The 14,828-nt window shown below is 42.9% G+C and overlaps 2 protein-coding genes across 2 annotated transcripts; one reads left to right on the top strand and one right to left on the bottom strand.

Annotated features, from left to right (window-relative positions):
* Positions 1 to 3,620: 3,620 nt before the first annotated feature.
* On the bottom strand, positions 3,621 to 10,625 carry LOC308081257 (phenylserine dehydratase-like; the record flags this gene model as incomplete). Its single annotated transcript, XM_080457645.1, has 6 exons — positions 3,621 to 4,208; positions 4,839 to 4,934; positions 5,059 to 5,216; positions 8,733 to 8,903; positions 10,300 to 10,447; positions 10,622 to 10,625. The coding sequence occupies 6 exons, from the start codon at positions 10,623 to 10,625 to the stop codon at positions 3,973 to 3,975; spliced, it is 813 nt and encodes a 270-aa protein (XP_080313771.1). The 3' UTR covers positions 3,621 to 3,972.
* A 657-nt stretch (positions 10,626 to 11,282) lies between these two features.
* On the top strand, positions 11,283 to 13,924 carry LOC308081256 (E3 SUMO-protein ligase ZBED1-like; the record flags this gene model as incomplete). Its single annotated transcript, XM_080457644.1, has 3 exons — positions 11,283 to 12,519; positions 12,657 to 12,817; positions 13,733 to 13,924. 3 exons carry the CDS (start codon positions 11,283 to 11,285, stop codon positions 13,922 to 13,924), a joined length of 1,590 nt encoding a protein of 529 aa, XP_080313770.1.
* Positions 13,925 to 14,828: the final 904 nt, after the last annotated feature.

Genomic DNA, 14,828 nt, shown 5'->3' with positions numbered 1-14,828 from the left:
TAACTGCTAAAATACCGCCTGATGGATTTTGTAGGCCACCTCTGCTCTTTAATTTAAGAAAAGAAGGTGTGGGGTCCAATTCCTTTGTCAGCGCCTGTGAACAAGGCATACAGGTGATCTTCTCCTTAATCTTTTTCACAATGAAGCCTGAGATGTACTTGATGGCGTCCTGCTTGAATGCTGAGAGGTTCATCTCATCGGGGATGTTAGGAATGTCGTCTTCTTCGGGGAAAACCACTTCCACAGGCTCCACATCTATTCGGCGTGCAATGTTGACATTTGCAGGTGTTGAATCCAGGATGTCCGTGTTGTCAAGAAGAAGACAGTTGCCTGTGCCCGTCTTCAACTGGTGCCTTACAAGGAGTCGCTTGTAGGCCGCACGGAACTGTCTTGCATTGGGGTTGTTGTTAAAACCCCCACGTGCTCTGATAGCAGAGAAGAACAGCTCCAGATGATCCTGACTCAACTTGTATGTCAGAAGGTATCTGCTTGGTGCACTTGGTCTCTCCACAAGGTCTTCATAAATGTTGAGGACACTTTTACAACATGCGATGAAGCCCAAAATGGGAGTCTTCCTCGGAGTGGTATGCATGTAGACCCAATTGTTTTTCTTGTCTTTAATCTTGAGCCCACGGAGACATGACTCTGCTTTCTGTAGAATATCCCTGGCACGATGAATTGTCGACGGCTTCATAGGTGCTTTAGTTCCTTTACCAATTGGATTGCGGCTATTAAGGACGTCAAAAGCTGCATCAATTGTTTTTATAAACTCTACTGTAGCCGTGCATCCACTGAACTGGGGATATTTGAGGTTTTTGTCACAGTAGTCTAGGGCATGTGCCACACTGTTGCTGAACAGCTGGGCTGCTAGGTTGACCTTCATCTTTTGTTGTCGCCACTGGATGTGTGCCAATCTCAGATTGTTTCCAAGCCGCAGACCTTCCTTTTCTTGAAGTGTGTTTAACTGTTTAATGTACTCCCATTTGATCTGCTGGCCATCTTCTGTTTGCGTCACTTCAGCTGTAGAAAATGCATTTCGCAGTAATTTTAACATGTGACATGGATCCAACAGGACATGCACCTTTTTGGGGGTAGCAGGGAGACCTTCATCTTCATGTGGGAGAGCAGGGGGGCCTTCAGGTGCATCATCTGTATTTATTTCCACTGGAAAATCAAAGTGAGGTGTCATGTTTGTGATGTTAATTTTGGCACCAAGATGTTGGATCATGGAAAAGTTTGACGACAGTCCATCACATGTCAGTGACACAACCTGAACACCGATTTTGTGAAGGCGAATAAGGCTCTCTCTGACAATGTTGGCCCGATCTTGTCCAGTCATGCTGCTGATGAGTAAATATGCAATGGGGATTTTCCATGACTCGTTGACTGATACAACCATGAGGACCAGTGCTTGCGTGGCTACTGTGTTGTCTATTTCACCAGTACCAAGGTCGACATAGCCATGAATTTGATCTCCACCAAACTCAATTTGCTTGTGAATGTACATTTCATCCATCATCAGTGAGCAGATGGTATCCTTACCCTCTTCCCTTTTCTTAGCTACATGACTTTTCAGAGCTGTGAAGGATGCATAGGTAAATCCTGGATCTGCCTTGACACTGCTGTACCAATCGCGAATTGTTTGAGGGTGTGGCAAAGCTTTTAGGAACTCCTTTCTCACGAAATCATATGCCTTCGCAGAGTAAAAGTGTAATGTAGTCGCAAACTGTTTTAGTTCCTCACAAAATGCTGCTGACTTCTTCTGTTGCATTCTAACTACAATTTTTTTAGGAACATCACTTAGAGAATCCAGCAGAGCCGCACATTCATTTGAGATCAGCAACCTTTTCTGAAGACTCTTTGTCATTGTTTTCAAGGACATTACTTTAGATTTCAATCTCCTTGTCTGCTGATTCTTCAACCTAAGCTTTTTGCGAAGCATAACAAGCGTACCCCTTAGTTTACCCTGATTACGTCTTAGTGTTCTAGGAGACTCCGAAATAGGGATGTGCGATTGTGGTAACTTTGAAATATCTTTGAAATACCCATGATCATGCTCAATTGTTTGTTGATCAGCTCTACACTCAGTTTGATTAGCAATTACAACCTCCTCAACATCAATCATCTCAATGTCCTCATGATACACACTGTCAACAACCATGGTCTCATCAGTGTGTTGCATCACAATGGCATTGTTAGGATCAACACCACTATCTCCATTGTCGGTAACAGCTTCACTATCAACGCACAGAGGTGCAACAGGTCCTGATGCCTCATGAAACTGAGGCAGGGTACTGGTAGACGGATTGCCACTTACCTCAACAGCCATACTTACTGCCTTGGACCGCCTGGTTCTGGTAACAATCTTCTTCCACTTCAGATGTTCTGGAAAATTGAAGATGGTAGGCACAGCATCGTGCTTCAGTTTCCTACCCTTAGTGCCCTAAATAGAAAATACAGAAAAAGAGGCGGTAGATTGTGATGCATATCATGTGATTTCATTTACCTTTACAATATATGGTGTTTGTAGTTATTTAAATACAGACTTGTTAAGAGTGCGTATCCTATACTCAATTGTTTTACTTTAAAACAAAAAAAAAGGCATACAGCAACTTTCATCAGAAGCTATAGATACAAAATGTGCTGTGTATTTAGCAGATGTACAATTATCTGTATATAATAATCCTTATTTCAGACAGAAGGTAACATACGATGACATAAGAGACATACAGCATGGGGAAAAGAAATAAACAACATTTCAAAAAGAAATGCCTGACGATCAGATGACTCCACGACCACTTATAGTAGGGGAGTTTCGAGGCTCCGTGAGCACCCAAAAACACATCTCTTAAACCTGTTTTTTTAGGAGCCTAAAAGGTGTCTAGTTATGATTTCTGCTTGTTGCCCATGTCAACTAATGTCCCATGGGGTTTATTTTTAACCCTTTCTGACACCTACCCCCACCCAAATCATAACATGGAGATAACATAGAATACCATAACTCTTGAAGTAAACAACATACAGCAACAAATGAACACATTTTTCTATATCATTTTGACCCAAGGAATTCATTAAAGTAGTTTTTATTAAGATTCAAACACATATTGACTCTATTTCAGGGCAGAAACAGCCAAAAACTAGCAGAAAATGTTGAAATCATAATGATCACGTCTATATTTCTCTTTGTACTAAACGTTTACAGTGTATTCTTTTTTACCATATGTTTTTTAGGACCTTTATGGTGTCTAGTTAAGATTCATTCTTGTTGCCCAGGTCAAATAATGTCCCATGGGGTTTATTTTAACCCTTTCTGACACCTATTCCCAATCAACCATAAAATGGAGATAACAGAAAATACCATAACTCTTGAAGTAAACAACCTACAGACACAGATTAATACATTTTTTTGGCGGACCCCCATTTGAAAAGATATGCCAGCTACGGACCCCCATAATACGGCTCTAGCAGTGATTCTCAACCATTTTAATTTCAAGGACCCCCAGTTTGATATGCATTAGGCTACAGACCCACATTTAATGGCATTTCTATCACTGGGACCCCAATTTATATTGTAAAATCAATGTTAATTTAACTCTGTTAATTTAACTCTGAGAGTTACAGACCCATAAGGGTCCATTTGGTTCCTAACTATCCATCATTTAGCTGGGAACCTCCTGGAACTCCCTCAAGGACCCCTGGGGGTCCCCGGACCCCACTTTGAGAACCAATGGTCTAATGTACAGTGTACTGTCTGAATGGATCGTGTATAATGTATAATCTACTGTCAGAATGGATGCCACGTCTAATGTATAGTATATTAGTCTACTGTCTGAATGGATGTTGTGTCCGTTCATAGATTAATCATGTTAACTAATACACAGGATGTGATAGAAAAAATATTTCTGCTATTAAACTAGGATAAGGTACATAAAAACATAAAAGGCAGATAGGTGAATATAAGCACTAGGTTTGTCAATCAGGGAAATGAGTGAGTTCATCTTTGCCAATGTTCCCTCCGCTGAGGATGCACACTACATTCTTGTTCTCCATGTTGGGTATCTTGTTGTTAACGATGGCAGCGAACGCAGCAGAACCTGACGGTTCTACCACTAGACCTGACTTGTAGAGTGTGGACACCGCCGCCTTGAGCTCTTCGTCGCTCACCAGGACGATGGCCTCCACGAAGCGTTTACACAGCTCATAGGGGAGGGATAAAACACACAAACTATGAATTAAGTGAAGCAATGGTGACAAAATAGTTGCAAATGATGACGTCACTGAAAATGTGCCCGTTTCTGAAGACCAATTGGAAAATCTCTCCAATATCACGGTGACCTTCTGAGCATTTCACAGTGAAATGCTGACGAAGGCCAACAGGTCGAAACGTGTCTGTCATTAATTGCTGCTGCGGCTTATTGAAGACTTTTAAACGTTGTTCATGAGTGCGGATGGTGTGATATCAGTCATCTATGATGTCAGTCGTCTATGACATCATAGATGTCAAATTTGGGCAAGGTTTCAGTGCGATCACAGGCCCATTGACTTCCATCATAAAGTGAAAAGTGTAAAACATTATGTGAAAAACAATAATGGAGGCACTTCTGTGGCCTTACTGCCATTGTGCACAAGATATCTGGCACTGATCGGTCCAGCGGTTTACGAGATTAACACAGACAGATACACAGACCGACCCTCTTGCAGATGGCTGGACTCACCACACCATAAAAAGTCATAGTCCTGTGATATCACAGGTGTGTTTTTTAATCGTCTCTGAGAGAGACAGAGAGAGAGACATAAAGTACTTCACCAATCACTTCCACTGCAGACAGAGGTAATACGGGTACCTGCAAAAGGTGGTGCTAGTCCTGAGGTGATGCTTTTGGTGTCCATACCCACTGGCTGATTCTCAATGAAGCTTCTGTGCATGGTGCACGCTGTATCAAAATAGAACATTTCCGCACATTAAATCATCCGAATCCCTCACAACACCTTTATCAACAAATGCATAATAATTCTAAATATACTGAGTGAGCGCAGTATTATGTATGGTAATTGTACCTCCTTCTGGTTCTACTCCATAGATCCTGGTCTGATGACGACAGTTTGATGACGACAGTTTGATAGCTGCGGCAACGCCAGCCAACAGGCCTCCACCTCCACAACACACCACGACTACGTCAGGTTCACCCATCTTCTCCAGAACCTCAAAACCTAGACTGAACACACACATTTATCACCACACACCACGAGGCTCACACATCTTCTCCAAGGCTGGGGATTGTCAGTAAACAATCAGTGGACACAGAGTCCATTGACCATTTAGGTCTTCAAACAGCAGTAGTAATATGTTCCTTACAGTTTTATTTTCACATTATTTTAACCCATTTAGGACAGGAACCCCTATTTGTAACTATAACTACATATTTGTACCCCTATTTATTTGTACCCCTATTTGTAACTATACCGGGAACCCCTATTTGTAACTATACCTACACATTTTTATACTCTCAGAGTTAAATTAACATTGTTTTTACAATGTAAATTGGGGTCCCAGCGATATAAATGCCATTAAATGGGGGTCCGTAGCCTAATGCATATCAAACTGGGGGTCCTTGAAATTAAAATAGTTGAGAATCACTGCTAGAGCCGTAAAAAGCTTCTCTTATGGGGGTCCGTAGCTGGCATATCTTTTCAAATGGGGGTCCACGGGCTAATGAGTGTCAATTTGGGGGTCCTTGACATGAAAAAGTTTGAGAACCACTGCATTAGACACTACATCCATTCTGTTCTACCCTCAGGACGGGAACCCTTTTGATATGTACAGTATATAGCAACACACATTTGTTGTAATTTTTGAATAAATGTTAGAAGTTTTTCAGAAAAACTTAAGTCAGGATTTAGAAGGCGTTATTAGCATCAGCCTCAGGTCTAAATGGGTTTTAATACATTTATAAATCTAAGCTTTAGTTCTAAATCTAAGTTACCTTCAAGTTGAGTAATCTGACTGAACAAGAGGAACATTTCAGGAGTGCTGATCTACAGTATAACAACACTGGAACAATATACTGTAACACATCACTGTTGGTTTTTCCTTTAATGTGTCACCCGCCTGTATAATTTACATACAGTATGTTTCACATGTTGTATATCAGCACTGCACTGATTATCTTCTATGACGGAATCACAGCTGTGCTGATACTGTATACCAGGGGTCTTCAGAGTTTCTTTTTTTTTTACATTAACGACTTGAACCCTGTGTGTAGAGGGAAAAAGGAGCAAACCAAGTACAGAGCCAAAGGTCAAGTTTACTAAGTATTGAGGGTTTAAATGGTTAAATGTCTGAAATAAACAAAAACAAATGTTAATTTACTCAACACTGATGATAGTGCTGTCAAACAAGTCTATGAAGCTATCTATGTAATCTATGAATAAATTCAATCTGCAACATCATTTCATACAGTATATAGTGGGGGTCCCTGGTTCATCTCTCTCTCAGCTAAGGGGTCCTTGGCCTGAAAACAGTTGAAGACCCCTGCTGTATACAGTATAACAGTATGACCTCAAGCAGAGCATGTGAGCAGAGCGGGTGGAAATGCCGCTCGGCGCTCCAGGGGGCTGGTTTCACACTCGCTATTCACTCATGTTGACCCCCCCCCCCCTCCCCCCCCCCGTGCGCTCCGCTCCCCGTCACTCATGTTGATTTTGCTCTCACTCCATGCTCTGCTCAAACCGGGCCGCTCAACAGTAAAAAAAGTTGAAATTTGACTGAAATCTTGATCAAGGACGAGCGCTGTGCACTGCTGGATGTCTGTGTGTCTGAGTCCGTGCGACCGGGCATGCTCAAACATTAGGTGCGCGGCCCCCGCCGGAGCGGCTTGGAGCGGCAGGCGGTCCTCGCTCCGAGTAGCGCTCCAACCTCTTTATAAACCAGCTCCACGCTCCGCTCCGCTCTCGCTCCACTCCGCTCACATGCTCTGACCTCAAGTGTGACATTGCTTCAACTTGTTGAAAAGAGCTTTAACACACAACAGTTTTAAGAAACAAACATGTAGGGTAGCAGTGGCCTAAAAAGGTTAGAGTAGCCAAAAGGTTCCCAATTCAATCCTCCGGACCAGCAGGAACAATCTGTGTGAGGTAGCGAATGACCGACACTGTCTCCCTTCCAGGGGTGAAAGTGGCTGAGTTTTCTTGCCGGAACTCTGAGTTTTTGGTTTCTTTATTTTGGTTTTAGGGTTAGGATTAGGAGTTAGGTTAGGGTTATGTTATTTAATTCATATTTTTGCCTGATTTTACCAATTTATTATCACAAAAAACAATTTCTGCCTAATAAAATATTCAAACAAAATGGGTTTATACTAATGTAAAAAATGTGGTTATATGGCGGATTTGGGAGGGTTCTTTCTGTGTTTTGGGAGGGTTCCAAATGTTTTGGGGGGCCCAAAACTCGTAAAATGCATAGATTTTGCCACAGTTATACCTATAAGTTATAGGTATAATAACCATAGGCTTTTTTCCTCATTCATGCATCCCTGAAGATCAATTTCTTAATGCCTGGTATGGTGTAGAAATGACAAGCACATGATATCATGCATAGAAAATAGTTTATTCAAACCAAATTGTGTGTGTAGAGTACCATAGAATAATCTCTTAATGTTGACACAAAACTTCAATATCAATCTAACTCAACAGTTACTTCTAACTCAACACAGTTAACTCAATTAAATTAAATGGTACCACAGATTGTTAATCTATCAATACTTTTGTACTTTCACTCAAGTAAATTTTCAATTCCAAACTTTTAACAGAGTGCTTTACATACATACATTGCAGTATTGATACTTTTACTTAAGTAATTGAGTACTTTTCCCACCACTGTACCTGGGCGTTGTTGTTCTACAAACTTTGTTTTTAACCACATTGTCAGCTTCTTCAACTCTGTCTTCTTTTCTCTTAAACATCTCAGTTAGTTTTCGTTGCATTGTGCTTCATTTATTTTTAAAATTGCATTCTTCATCAAAACAGTGTTTATTTCCCCTCGCGTTTCTTTTCTTTTCTTTTTTTCTCCAGAAAAGACGTGTTGATACTGTTGAACCAATCAGAACTAACTATGCTAGTCTGTCAGCCAACCAGAAACATGTTTTGAACGTTGGTGGGATTTAATTCGTCGTAAAGCCCGCCTTCTTTATCCGGTAATTTGCACATACACACATAGGCACGGACAACGGCCGTTTCCGTATCCGTTTTATACCGGATCTCCAAGCTGCAAAGTGAATTGATCCCAGTCCCAGTTTCGTTTCGCTGGGGAGAAGAGGAGACGCTTCTCCTCTCGGCTCCGTAAAATAAATAAACACCGTAAAAATAGCACGGATTAAGCTGACACAAACACACAGTGGAACAATTCAAAAGCACTTTATTAGAAAATTTTATAATTGTGTATGTTAATCTGACGTTAGTAGATTATGTTTTCTTCTTGAACATGGCCATGGGTCTGTGGCAGGTTATTTAATATGGGATTTTCACAACTACCTTCGAATTTTTCTTAACGGAACGGCGTTCCGGCACCTAATCTTTTACCGGAACGCCGTTCCGGACCGTGCCGGCCCACTTTCACCCCTGCTCCCTTCCCTCTCAACACTGTAGACCTGCCCTTAAGCAAGGCACTGAACCCCTAACCGCTCCAGTGGAGCTGCTCAGAGGCCAACAGTATGAGATTGTGGTTGTAGTGACCCTACCTGGCATGACCTGCTATCAGGTCCAGGTCATCGTAGGAGTGGAGGAAGGTCATGTTGTTCTCCTGAACACAGCGGTTCACCGTATCCATCAGACACGACATGGGCACTCTCTCCACCTCCACCCCGAAACTCTGAGGAGTTTCACACAAACACAATCTCATTAAAAAATTACTTTAAGTTAATTGCCTAATGGCAAATTCATTCAACCTTTAATTAAGATTCTCGGAGAGATCATTGAGGGAGACCCTCATTTACAATGATGCCGAGATTACACACACACACACACACACACACACACACACACACACACACACACACACACACACACACACACACATATATAACTTAAGAACAACAAATAAATACAAGCACAGGAAAATGTATTGGTGTAATTGGTGCAAATATATAATTTGTCAATGTACTGAGTTTCACAACAGTGGTGCACATAAAGAACAGTGAACAATGCATACACTACTGTATAATCTTTGACAGGACAGTTAAGTCTAACAGTAGCAATGAGCTAGTGAAAAATCAACATCTGATTTGAAAACTGAATAAAATGGGAAACTCACAGAGGCTACATTTTGTATTTATATATTATGGGTGTCACAATTATCCAAATAAATGTTTTTATTTTCATTAAAAAAAATGTAAGTCACACTATGAAAATAAATAATAGGATACCATTCTTATTCTGGTGGCTTTTGATGGTGCGGGAGCTCAAGCTTTTGCTGTTAAGTACCCTTCTGCCATCTAGTGGCTCTTCTTTTAACTGCAGTGTGCACTCTTTGATTTTAAGGTCATGGTATGATTTGGTTTTGTCCTGTTTTGACCGATCAATCATTAAGATTTGTATTGATTTTCATTACACCCCTATTTATACATGCCGGTTTGAGGTCTACTTATTTACTTTGTAGCACATGCTTGTTTTCTTAGCACTCTAGTAGGTACCCTGATGTTGGTTGACTAGGGTCCATGACTGTGAGCATCTGATAAATGACAAAATTGTCATGGACATTTCAATAGTTTAATAGTTGACTTGTAAACGTGACAGTAAATAGGTCGGAGAGGCTTATTGTAGGTACCAGCCATGGACACGGGAGATGGATTGCTGAGGTGGAGCACAACAAAGCCGTGCTCCTCATACGCTGAGTTGGCGGTGCCCGGGGTCCTACCCCAAACCTAGTAGACTGAAAGAACGAGCCCAATCGATGGTCTTGAAGGGCGGATCCAAACCCAGGCGCTGGATTCCTGCACCGCTTCCTATTGCTTCACCAATCTATGTCCCCGCCTCCCCGCCCCCCCCCCCCCCCCCCCCCCGGCCTGTGCACGGAGCACGCTGACGTCACCAAATTCAGAGCGACGCCCCTCTGCACTCTGATTGGTTAGGAGATAACAAGGTCCTAAGACCAGCGTTCCTGCAAGGTTCTCCCAGCCTTTTTTTCTTTTGAAAAAAAAAAAAAAAGGCTTGGGTTTCCGAGGCTACGAACCTAGTGATCCAAAGGCTAGTGCTCTACCGACTGACCTACCGGACAAAACAGTGTCCCTGTCACAGTTTACATTTTACCAGTAGATCAAGTATCCGATCATGGAGCCGTAGTGCTTTGAGGCGTACGCAAAAGACTTCCCATAGTTCCCTGCAGACATGGTGACAAAGTGGACGCCTTTCTCTCTCCTGGCAAACTGATTGGCCACTCCCCGGATCTTAAACGAGCCTGTCAAATATAGAAAATAAAGAGATACACACTGCAGTCATTGCATCATTAAACTAATGAACACAATACATAGATGTTGACTGGTAGAGTCTACACTACTACGGTAACCACTTTGGCAGGTAACCAGACCAGATCATTGAAGAATGATCACTTATTTTAACCAAAGAAAATCACCCATGAACGTATATTTGGTTCCTAATAGGGCTGTCAGAACGAATTTCGAATTTCACTATTTTTACTATTAGAATGTTAAAATTGGTATTCGAATGTAGCTTTTATCATTTATTAAAACTTTTTTTTATACATTTTGTTTTTATAAAATGTTATATAAAATGTATTTTATAAAAGAATCTAACGATGCGAAACAAGCCCGCTTCTTGCCTGCAGGCATGTAAAAAAGGTGCTCGTCAGGTCACGTGATATCAACAATACTGTTTGAGAGCCGGCACCTCGCGAGAGTGCAGTAGTTGTAAACATGGCGGAAGGCGGCGACGTCGTGGATGCACCAGAGATCACCACTCCTGATCATTTAAGGAGTGATGTGTGGAAAGTTTTTGGATTTCCATCCAAAAACGGAAAAATAACAAGAAAAGACATAGCAATCTGTAGAGTATGCAAGATCGAAATGAAGTATCACACCACTACAAGCAACCTGAGGAATCATGTCGCAATGTTGCACCCTGCTACATTTGCCGAGATGGCAGATGTGGATGAACCACATTTAAAACAGGCTAGGATCACCTCGTTTCTGCCCCCCTCCTCCTCAATGTGAGGTTTACCTGCTGCTCGCCAGAAGGCGATTACAAAGAAATTGACCCAATTTATCTGCAAAGATATGAGGCCGATTAACCTCTCGGAGGGGGCTGGGTTCCAAGAGTTCATACGGGAGCTTGAGCCAAGGTACACAATTCCCTGCAACACTACAATCACTGACAAAGTTGTGAAGCTATACGATGTCACTAAAGACAAAGTCAGACAAATGGTTAATGGAGAAAAGATTGCCCTGACCACAGATGGGTGGACGTCACTAGCCACGGAAAGCTATGTGACACTCACTGCACATTTTATAAATGAGAAATGGGAGCTGAAAGATGTCATTCTCAAAACGGCGGAAGCCCAGACAAGCCACACAGCTGAGAATGTCGCAGGCTACATAGAAGGCATACTCGATGAGTACAACGTTAGTCGTGAGTCCGTTCTCTCCATCACCACGGACAACGCAACTAATTATATTAATGCGGTGGAGCAGCACCTCCTTGCCACCAGCGTCCCGTGTATGGCTCACACAATTAACCTGGCTGTGAGGAAAGGTCTAGCAGTTCGAGCCATTCATACTCCGGTCAGCAGACTAAAGGCCACAGCACTGCATTTCAACAAGTCTCCAGCAGACATGTACCTCCTGGAGGCCAAGCAGACGGCACTTTCTGTCACACAAAATAAGCTAATCAACGACTGCGCTACTCGGTGGAATAGCACCTACGATATGGTGTGTCGGGCAGCTGAGCAACAAGCTCCCGTAGCAGCGGTAATCATGGAAAAGAAACTCGGTCATCTGGAGTTGAGCACCAATGAGTGGACGATTATGGAGAGGGTCAGAGAAGTGCTTAAGCCTTTCAAAGTGGCCACTGAGGCTTTATCAACCGACCGATTCCCAACAACATCAGCCGTTCTTCCCCTTAAGTTTGTGCTTTTGTCGCAACTCCAGGCTTCCACCGACGACCCAGCAGCAGTCAATGAAATGAAAACAAAGATCTCAACTGACCTCAAGAAGAGATACAGCGAGGACAAAGCTGCCTTCATGCTACTTAACGCCGCTAGCTACCTGGTTCATTTGGATGACGGACAAAAACATAAAGTACGTGAGAAAATTAAAAGTGAACTGCAGTTGCTGTGGGTTGAAGAGGAGCGAGATGTGGTTGTGATTGCTGAGGACCCGGGGCAAGACGAGGAAGGAGCAGCCATGGCTACAGCAGGGACATCGCGCCAGGGCAAGAAGACAGCCAAGAAAACAGCGCTTAGCGCCATGGGAGATCTGTTTGGGAATGTTTACAGTCAAGCCACAGATCCATCAGGTTTGTTTTTATTTTATTTTTGTAAATTATTTTGGTAAAATAAATAAAAGTAAGCACAGTATAACTTAAACCCAGGATATACACATTAAATCATAAAGTGTAACGAAACACTTCTTTTCAATGTGGTCCTACTATAGGTGCCACCGTAGACATACTACAACAAGAGATGGTGTCGTACGAGAGAGAGATTCCGCTACCGAGCGACGGCAACCCACTTGAGTGGTGGGGGGTGTCATGTTCCAAGTACCCCCACCTTGCCCAGCTGGCAGGGCGCTATTTGTGCATCCCGGGTACTTCGGTTAGAGCAGAGAGGGTTTTCTCCACCACCGGGATAATCGTAAATATAAAACGCTCTGCATTAGATCCAGAAAATGTGGATCGCCTTGTGTTTTTGGCTAACAACCTTTAAGTCTCGCCAATGTTGTTGTTTTGTTTTGTTTTTATTTGATGCTGCTGAACGCTGAGCACTTTATTATTTTCATATTATTTTATTCGTTTGGAACAGTGGTTTTGTTTGGTCAAAGTTGACAAGATAACTTAACAGATTTACACTACAGTTGCAATGTAGCTATGTTGGCTTATTTCACTTTCATTGCTGGACTTATTGGGACTGTTCAGTGTACATGAACACAATGTGTTCATGTCATGATAGGAGCCTATTCATTGTTTAAAAAAAAAGAAGAGAGAGAAACTGGACTTGTCCTGCTGTTAAAGACTGTTCCTTCCTCGTTTCATATTGAGTCTACTGAGTGCACAAGTGAAGTGCATTAGATAGCAATCTGTGCTGTACTCAATAAAATACAACGTATCCAACGTTATACATTTTGTGCCTGCCTATCATTATTACATGCAAGCGACATCAGTGTTGTTGTGTTGAAAAAATAGCTTTGGCGTTTGGATGGGGCGCCGTCTAGTGGACATAACGTGCATGATTAACCACATCGATGTTCGTTGTACTGTATAACCTTAACCCTAGAACCGAAATACATTTTTAGACGGGAATAAAGTACCCGAATCCGCCCGAATCCGCCCGAAAAGCGCGCGCGCGCACGGGAACATGCACGCGCGATATAATATTATATATAATATATTCAGAGCCAAAAGTAAGAAAAGTCAGGGGCGCAGCACAGAGCAGGATTCCAGCACCAGTCACCTCATAGAAGGACTCAGAGCAGAGCTGTTGGAAATTAAAAAATAGTTCTGGAAACTGCAGAGGCTAACAGAAAGACTCAAACAGACAGAACTTCAGCCTACGCCAGGAACCGACCAGGAGGATGCAGAGCCTGTCAGGAAGCTCAGATTGGAGAGTCATGCAGACACTGCTTCAAGTGTGGCCACGAGGGGCACATCTCCAGAGGATGTCGTCAAGGCAGAGAACAGCAGGGAAACGAGAGAGGGCTGCTGAGTCGGGACTCTCAGTAGCCCATGGACATGAGACCCCACTTAGTCCCACTGAGCAGACAGCTGTCACCCAAGTAACTTCCCCGTTCCAGAGCCCCGCCAACTATCTCGCACCCCGACGCCAAGCCAAACTCCTAGACCTCATAGGTAAGAGATGTATGGTCCATTGTCAGTTAGACGGGGTTCCTGTAGAAGCATTATGGGACACGGGTGCGCAGTCTGGTCTTATTAATGAGGAATGGAGGAAGGTGAATTTACCTCATCGTGTGGTGAGACCTATTAGTGAACTGTTGGAGGCAGACAGAGTAATTGGAGTTGCAGCAAACCAAACTGAGATACCTTTCCTTGGCTGGGTGGAGGTGGAGTTTAGACTAGGCAAAGATGTAGACCATGTAGAGACACTTTTAGTCCCCACCCTAGTGTCAAGTGACCCAAATGTTGCAGAGCAGCCCATAATTGGCTTTAATGTAATAGAGGCAGTGCTAAATGGGGAGATGATGTCAGAGGCAAGGTCAGCGACCATTCTCCAAGTGAGTAAGGCATTCTCTGTGACTTTCAGAGCAGCAAAGTCAGTGCTCAGGCTCGTGCAGTCCCCAGAGATAAGTGAAGAAGTGGGAATTGTGCATAGAGGGAAGAAGAGGGTTCACTTAGCAGCTGGACAGGTCAGCATTGTCTATGTCAAAGCTAGTAGTGGAGCACAGTTTCAAGGTCAAAACCTCTTACTTGTCCCTTGTGAAGAGCCCACACTACCTGAGGGGATTATCATTGAAGAGGGGTTAGTCAGTATCCCCACAGACAGGTCAATGTATGTGCCGGTCCCCATTGCAAATGTCAGCAAGCAGGCCATGACTTTAGATAAACGCACAGTTCTGGGTCACCTCCAAATAGTCAAGACTGCCTATCCAGTT

This window comes from Gymnoscopelus braueri (assembly GCF_963280865.1).
Source record: "Gymnoscopelus braueri genome assembly, contig: SCAFFOLD_319, whole genome shotgun sequence".
NCBI lineage: Eukaryota > Metazoa > Chordata > Actinopteri > Myctophiformes > Myctophidae > Gymnoscopelus > Gymnoscopelus braueri.
This window is presented reverse-complemented; position numbering and strand designations above follow the sequence as displayed.